Here is a 7,822-nt window from a genome sequence, read left to right as displayed (position 1 = left end):
AAAATCACCATGGAACATGATCCCTGGGTTGGAAAGAAACCTTTGAAGGCCATCTGGTCCAACCCCATGCAATGAGCAGGGACATCTTCACCTAGAGCTGGCTGCTCAGAGCTCTTCCAGCCTGACCTTGAACACTGCCAGGGACGGGGCATCTTCCATCTCTGGGCTACCTGTTCCACTGGTTCTCCACACCTGTTGTAAAGAAACTTCTTCCTTATACTTTGTCTACATCTACCCTCCTTTAGTTTAAAGCCATTGCTCTCTGTCCTATTGCAAGAGGCCCTGCCAAAAAGTTTGTCCCCATCTTTCTTATAAACCTATGAAGTTCTGCTACATAACCCTGCCTACACAGTTTGCAGTGGTTCTGGCTGACTTTTAGCCATATATCGGCTCTCTACAGTAATACAGCAACTCTCCAGGCCTCCACTCAAGCACATTTCATTGTCCAGGTCATATCATTACCCCAGGCCACACCAGACCAAGTCAGAGTCATTTTACCAAGGAGACAGAGAGCATCATTAAAATGATTTAATTTCTATGTGAAAAGTCTTGTCACTAATGCAAACATGATCCAAATAAGAAGCCGTTCCAGATCAGAAATTATTAACACAGAGCTGCCATGACACAAACCAGTGGCTTAGCAGTTGTATTCAACCCCTAAATGCAACAGGTTTGATTCTGACCCTGTCCTTCCTGTTTGCAGCTGAGTCAACACCGTGATTTGTGCACTGTGACTGACCCCTGGGCTCCAAAGAATGCTTAAGTTCTTGTCAACATTCTCACCTGTTGTCTGAGTATCTCACCAGGAAAGCACTTTTATCCTCAACCACAAACAAGGAACATCATTCCCCATTTCACAAAGGAAAGCAGAAACCTACTGACATTTAAGAAATCTGCTGATTAGCAGGAGCCATGAGAGATCTCTCCTGACTGAGCAACCTGACCACTGGGGGCCTGCTCTGCCTTGGCTTCACAACCACACAGACAAAAGTGTGCTGAAGAAGAAATACAGATCAGAAAGTCTCAATTTATGGCGCTTTCCTGGCAACCCACTGAGGAGCTAAGAATTTAGGTAACATTAACAACAGTATGTTCATCATGGTATTTTTATCCAAAGAACCCATAACCTAAGCTACACCTCCTGTGGCTTGAGAGTTTTTGTAAAGCTCCCTTCAGCTCCTCTGAAGCCAAGGTTTTGAGATCTTCACTTTGTTTTTCTTTTGCCAGAAAAAATGTCTCAAAACAACATTGTTAAAGACATGTAAGAAGGAATACAACTGACAATTTCAAGATCTGACCGTGGTGAAAACAGCCATTCCTGTTGATGAAACGCTTTCCAAACGTAAGACCACACTAAAGGATCAGAGAGCCCTGATCAATGGCATTACTGAAAGCATTAAAAAAGGTGATTTCTGCCATCATTCAACTGACACCACCTTTAAGAGACACAGCTTTCCAAGATCCTCAGATGTGTTCTTCTTCCAAAGTGGAAATGTGAGGGAATTAGACTTGCCCCATGAGCTTCATGAACTGAGGATGAGACACTTTATGCTTCACATACCTACTGCAGAGGACATTACAGAGCTCCTTTTCTTCAACAGCTGCCATCCATTACTGTCCCAGCCTGGTCTGGAGTCGAAGAGCAGCATGCAGGTTTATGGATAAACCATGTCAGAATACTTACAAACATATCTGTTTTGTCATGTGTATTTTGGACAGAGAAAGCCGCTGTAAAGATTAATATGAGTTTGATTTTTTTCTAACATGTACCATACAGGACATGGGAAACATTTCATAAGGTACAATAATTCACTTTGGGAGTAACCCAGCCTCTCAAATATTACTGAATTATTGTTTTGGAACATGCCAAAAACACCCCTTTCGTCTCTTATAACAAAAATACACTGGACTAGGAAAAATATGTACCACAAGATGGGTTTTTATACCCCTCACTACTTAACTGAAAAACTAAGATGAACATTTGTCCTTGTAATAATTTAACATATGTCAGCCAAACATATCTTTATCTTTATTTCAATTAAATTAAAAACAATCTGCAAGTATATTTATGCAACATTCACTATATACACACGATTTATGCAACTGCAAGGCAATCCTATGTATGCTGATTAATCTATTGTTAGTAAAACATGACAATAGCTATGGAAGTTGACAAGTGACTGTTTTCATGGCATGACTGAAAAAGAATAGCTACTAGCCATGAAATGGATTATCAGTAAACCTTAAAAAGAACATGACATAACCTAGCAGAGATTAACAGTCTTCTAAATGTAGTATATTTGCTTCAGATGATAGTGCTGCTTTTAAAAAAAAAAAATTCGCTGTCACCTTAATGATGTAAGACTTTCATCAGCTCTATCTAAAGAAAGCAATAATTAGACATTATGCTTCCTGGCAAAAATTTATTTTTGAACTGGCACCACAGTATTTCAGAAAATAATAATAAAGTACCTCTTTGGTGAAGCCTAGGTACCCCCTACTACTCATTGTAACAACTTGTAAACAGGACCGCAATACAGTGCTTTGCCTTAATTCTAGCTCAGTTAGGTACCACAGATCTTCCTCACAGTCCTTCTCATAATTTTAGGAAGGTATTTTAAAGCAGGGAGTAAGTAAAGCAAAGGAAAATTAAGAAGGATATAAAGTTCCCTGTTTGAGATTTAAAAAAAGTGCATAATGTTTTCATTCCAAAAACTGTGCCACTGTATGGATCTGATGGATACAAGACTGTTTTTCCTTCCTGTACTGGACATTATTGATCATTACACAAACACAGTCTCTGCTCATTGGCCAAAGAAGTCTCTCCAGACTGTTTTCTGGTACAATCAGCTGTCCAATTACTTTAGAACAATGTCCTGCATACTAAAACAAGAATAGCAAGTTAACCGGGTTTTCCACTAGAAAGTCTGTTTTTGCAATTCCATTTCTGTACACTAGGTTTCCAATGCATTGGAGAGTTCTTAGTGTTTGGCATCCACATCCCAACTCCTTGACACCACCAGGTTCAGTGCATCCATTGCCAGCAACAGACATAGCACCAGGAAAATGCGACTCCCAGCGCGAGGGACAGTTCAGGAGGAGGGGGCATTCTCCAGCAAGGGTGGCCCATCCCGATGCATCGATGGGTGTGTGTGCTCCCTTTTGTAAGTTTTTGGAGGAAGCTTTGGGATATGTTGAGAAGTGCTTTGTCGTGGAGGAACGGGTGGTCCAGCAACAGAAGGGAGGTCGGCATCCTGCGGTATCAAAGGCGGCGACGGCAGATGCCTCCGTGCTACATGTGGAGAAGGTGTCTGGGGGGGAGGGGGCGTGAACGGAGAGGGGCTGTTGGGGAAAAAGGTGTTACCAAGTTCGCTTTTTCTCCCCAGGGGTGGAGGCTGGAGGTGTAGTGGTGAGCTAGAGAAAACATCTGGAGTTCGCACAGGTTCCCGTGGCGGTAACTCGGGAGGGTTTGCAGTGGTAACACAGGAGTCAGAGATGCAGGTCCGATCAGGCACCGAGTACCTTGGAGAATACACTTTAGAGGTTGGTTGCCTAGGAGGGATTGCTGGTGGGTTGTCCAGGTGTGCAGAAGTAATCTGAGGTACACAAACATTTCAGTCAGGAAAATTCCAGAGAGGCAGCAAAGCACGGGACCCTGCTGTGAAACAGCAGCCCCCTCCTGCACTGCAGATTGCCCTTAGCAGGGCTGCAGCAACACATGAGTGAACAGCCAAGGATGGAAGGAATGAAGATGCACAGAGAGGGACAAGGGCAAGGCAAGGAACGGTCAAAGCAACAATTTCCATGCTAGTTCCATGTCTGCTTGCTGGGGAGGTTTGGATATCTTCCACCACCTTCCCAGTAACAAGCACTTGGAGTGGGTTAACACACCAGATATTTCTTCAAGAAAACGAGAAAAAGGGAGAGGCCGATGATGCTGAACAGGGAAAAAAAATAAACTGTGCTCAGAAGATGGAGTTAGGTAGTCAGAATTATGGAAGTGAACAGTTCCCAAGCTGCAGACCACAGTGACAGGACAACTGGTCTCCAACACCCTATCACACACACAATGTTTTCATTTTGGTAGGATTTCAGATACGTTTTGGTGATGTGTTAAATTCTGCTGACTGACAGAACAGTTGCCTGTAGTTTGAAAATAACTGCTGAAGAGCCACTTATAAGTTCTCTTCAAACATTTATCTGCTCTGAAGTAATTTTGAGTGGGATTTTCAAATCTGAAGTCACAAACGAGCTTCCACTGAAATCAGGTGAAATTTGACACTGTCTGCAACAAAGGCTGGATCAGATCCCAGTTGCCAGACAAACACAAAAGGAAAATGTAGCAATGGCTTAAGCAGGCAGGCAGACAGGATGGGTAAGCAAGCACTTGAATACCACAGCACCAGGGTCAAATATTCTGGTGAAACCTTCCAGAGGTCTGAGCTGTGTACAGCACTTTCCATCATTACTGTTCATCAGTTCTTACTCTTATTCATATATCCTAAAATGATACTCTGGAACAATTAATCCCAGATGGAAATATCTGGCTGAAGCATCAAGTTCTCACAGGCAATGCAAGGGCCTGAGCATAGCACATCAGTAGGTGAGACATTTCTAATCCTAAATTTAGGTCCCATCTCTTTTTGCTTGTTTGAGATCAAGACAGAGTGAGGCAGAGCTGTGAAGGCTTGAAATACATGGCTGCTTACTCTTTCACATACAGTTCTTCAAAAAATAAATGTACTGTCTTTAAGAGTTAATTTTCTATCCTATCCTGCTCATTTTCTCCCAGAAAAACAAACTACCTTTTTTCTGCTTACTTACTTTTGATGGGGAGGATTCAGCTGGGGCAGATTCTGGTCTTCTTCGCGGAGGAACAGGAGGAGGGACAGGAGCATCATCTGAAGTTTTGGTAAAGTTTATGGATGACACAGAGGCAGATCCTAAGGGACATAAAAATTATCCATTGATAATAATGAACTTTTGGCTCAATACTGCTGCCAATTAAGGTGCCATAAAGAACAAAGCAATTGCTCATAAAAAACATAATGAATCAAGGAAGTGGTAAATAAAGACAATGAAACAAGCCTCTAATTTGCAGCTGCTAGAGAAAATGCTTTTCTGAGCTGCAAATATCTCCATAGCCACCAGTTCCTGAACTCTCTTAAGTAATCCTTGAGACCAAAACCACACCACAAACTTGTTCTTATGTCACAACAGCACTAAAACAATATCCTGAACCTGCAGTCTGTGGACCCAACAACAAAGAAATCCTTTCTTCTCCAGAGGCTTTCTAAAGACCTGGCTTGGACACTCAGCAATGGCATGGCTATGCTAAGGAACTTCTGCCTTTAGGAAGTCATTTCACCTCCTTGTGGCAACCAGCTGAACATAGGAGTAACCTCTAAAAACCCCCATATAAGAAAGGAGCCTATATCCATTATTAAATACTGAGGGCAGACCATAAAATATGAGTTTCCCCATATGTTGGGAAAGACAGAAGAAAAAGAGGTGTGGATAGGTCCTGATGGATTTAGAGACAGCAAATACTGATTTTAAGTTCTCAAGGAAAACCGTCCATGTACACTGAAATCAGATCTGAACTGCAGGCAGCAGAATAAGGCACCCACAAATGATTCATTTTTCATTCTCACTGTTCACCATCAGATACCACATACATATGGTGATACATTCACACATATACCTATGGCAGCAAATCCAACAATATGTTTGGGACATATTTGGCCCTAGAGATTACCTCTGCCTTCAGTTTTGACAGGTCCTCCAAAGACTTGTAACAGTCCCTAGGTAACACACCTAATTCTGTTCAGTTTCTCCTTTACAATAAAAACTTTTTAAAGAAAAAGGGAATAAGAAATACTGGAAGTTTTTGATGCTGCAAGGAGACAAAAGCAATGATTTTTACAGTCACTTTAGAAGGCTAAACCTGATTTCCTCTGCCTAACACCACAAAATGTGACTGGCACACACTGTCTGTGAGCACCTACTTGTATGAAAAGGACTGGAGGGGTCTGAGTCGAACACGCTGCAGGCGTCTGTGGTGCTGGAAGTGGCAGAAGCAGGGGGTGGGGTGAGCGGGGTCCGGGGGGAGTTCGGGGCAGATGCTGTGGCTTCCGTCTCGCTCTCTGGGATGCGGCTGTAGCTGATTTTCCTTGGCTCCTGCTGCAGGGGTGTGGGATGTCTCATGGTACCTGGCCTTGGATTAGAGGGACGAACACCTGGGGACTTGAGAGGGTAGCTGTACTTCTTGGGCTGAAACGACAGAAAATATCAACCAAAATCAAAAGGCCATGGGATCCCTTAAATGTAGCTTTGTAGTTATGAAGTCAGAGATCTGAAATTACTTCCGCCATATATGAAAGACAAATGCAAGCGCTTTTTGAAAAATAAATACAAAAATCAAATACTAACAAATCTTGGAGGAGGCTTGACATTTCGTGGCTCTATCTCCAGTGACTTGTTGAACAGATAATCTGTAAATTCTGTCTCCACACTGTTTCCCATTGGATTCAGGTTTTCAAAAAATCTCTGCAATACAAGAAGGCAGACAACTTGTCAGCTAAGATGCTTCTTAACGTTGCTTGTTTCTAAAGCACAAAGGATTCCAACTGTTCAAGAAAAGAGAGAAAATGCTGGAATCAGAGGTAAAGACAGACTTAAGCTATTAAATCTGTTTGTTGCCAGGCCTTTTCTGGACATTGCTACCGCTATGCTTGGCCTGAAAACCAGCTGTGCAAGTACCCTAAATGCTTTCTGCAGTGCAAAATTAGACCAGGTTTGCTCAAACACTTCCAGAAGAAGCTGCAAATAATCCATCTTTACACTGATGCAGGGAAGACTGCTCCCACAATGCATTCTGTCAAAGCCTGAGGAGAGCAAATTAAAAAAAAACTTGCCAAGTCTCTTAAGATAACCTGCCCTGTGACATTCTGAAAGTACATAGCTCAAAAGAAAAAAGAAAAAAGGAAAAGAAAAAAGGAATAAAGGAATAAAGGAAAGCAACCAGAGGACACTGCTTAGACAACATGAGACCAAGAGAAACAAGCACCAGGAGAAAGAAAGATGTGAGTATCATCAGCATCAACACACGATGTAAAACACAGAACGGCAGTGTAACAGAGGAGGAAAAGACAACTGGTCTCACTGGACAAATAATTGCAACTGAGTGAAGGACAATGAGAATCTGCCAGTTTCAGTTCCTGTCTTACACTGATCACTAAGAAGATCTACCAATGTCCCGACAGCTAAGAAAATAATGAAATGAGCCCAAGAAACGGCAAGCATTGAGCTTTCTGCCCCTTCTTACAGTGAGAGCCAAGAGAGGTTTTATGACAGGTCTTCTACTCATCTCTGACTCAGTCAGAATCTATGTGAATGCAGTCTGTCCTTATGGTCTGTCAACTGACAGAATCACCACAGAAGGAAATCATGTCACTTACCCTGATGTCAAATTCCACTCTTAAACAATATGGCTGGTTCTGGTACTGCTGGATCTCCCCTGTTATCTCAGCTACCTTCCTTCTCTTGCTGAAGTTTATAAGGTCTTTCCCATGTCGTTTGAGAAATTCAGGGTTGCCTTCTTCTGTTTTCAAGATGTTGGTTAAGTAAATCCCTAAATGGCACACAGAAGATGTTTTCAACACAGAGTACAAAATAAGGAAGAAGTCACAACTGGAATACAAGGAATTCTTAAAGAATTTGTGCACTGCAATTATTTAGAAAACTCCTCTGTTATGATCAATAAGAGAACTGCACCTCACCTTCCAATAGGGGCACCAATTTAAATATTTTAATATGCCTT

General features: G+C 42.2%; 1 protein-coding gene across 1 annotated transcript in view; it reads right to left on the bottom strand.

Annotated features, from left to right (window-relative positions):
- Window positions 1–2,007: 2,007 nt before the first annotated feature.
- SOS1 (SOS Ras/Rac guanine nucleotide exchange factor 1) overlaps window positions 2,008–7,822 on the bottom strand; it is a 43,405-nt gene continuing 37,590 nt past the window's right edge. Inside the window, exons 18-22 of the mRNA XM_086872096.1 lie at window positions 7,461–7,633; window positions 6,433–6,549; window positions 6,009–6,273; window positions 4,825–4,943; window positions 2,008–3,596 (exon numbers count right to left, since the gene is read on the bottom strand). Of these exons, the coding sequence (XP_086728222.1) occupies window positions 3,093–3,596; window positions 4,825–4,943; window positions 6,009–6,273; window positions 6,433–6,549; window positions 7,461–7,633 (1,178 nt within the window). The 3' untranslated portion in view covers window positions 2,008–3,092. The remainder of the gene's footprint in view (window positions 3,597–4,824; window positions 4,944–6,008; window positions 6,274–6,432; window positions 6,550–7,460; window positions 7,634–7,822) is intronic.

Source organism: Cyanistes caeruleus, chromosome 2, assembly GCF_971803275.1.
Source record: "Cyanistes caeruleus chromosome 2, bCyaCae1.hap1.1, whole genome shotgun sequence".
NCBI lineage: Eukaryota > Metazoa > Chordata > Aves > Passeriformes > Paridae > Cyanistes > Cyanistes caeruleus.
This window is presented reverse-complemented; position numbering and strand designations above follow the sequence as displayed.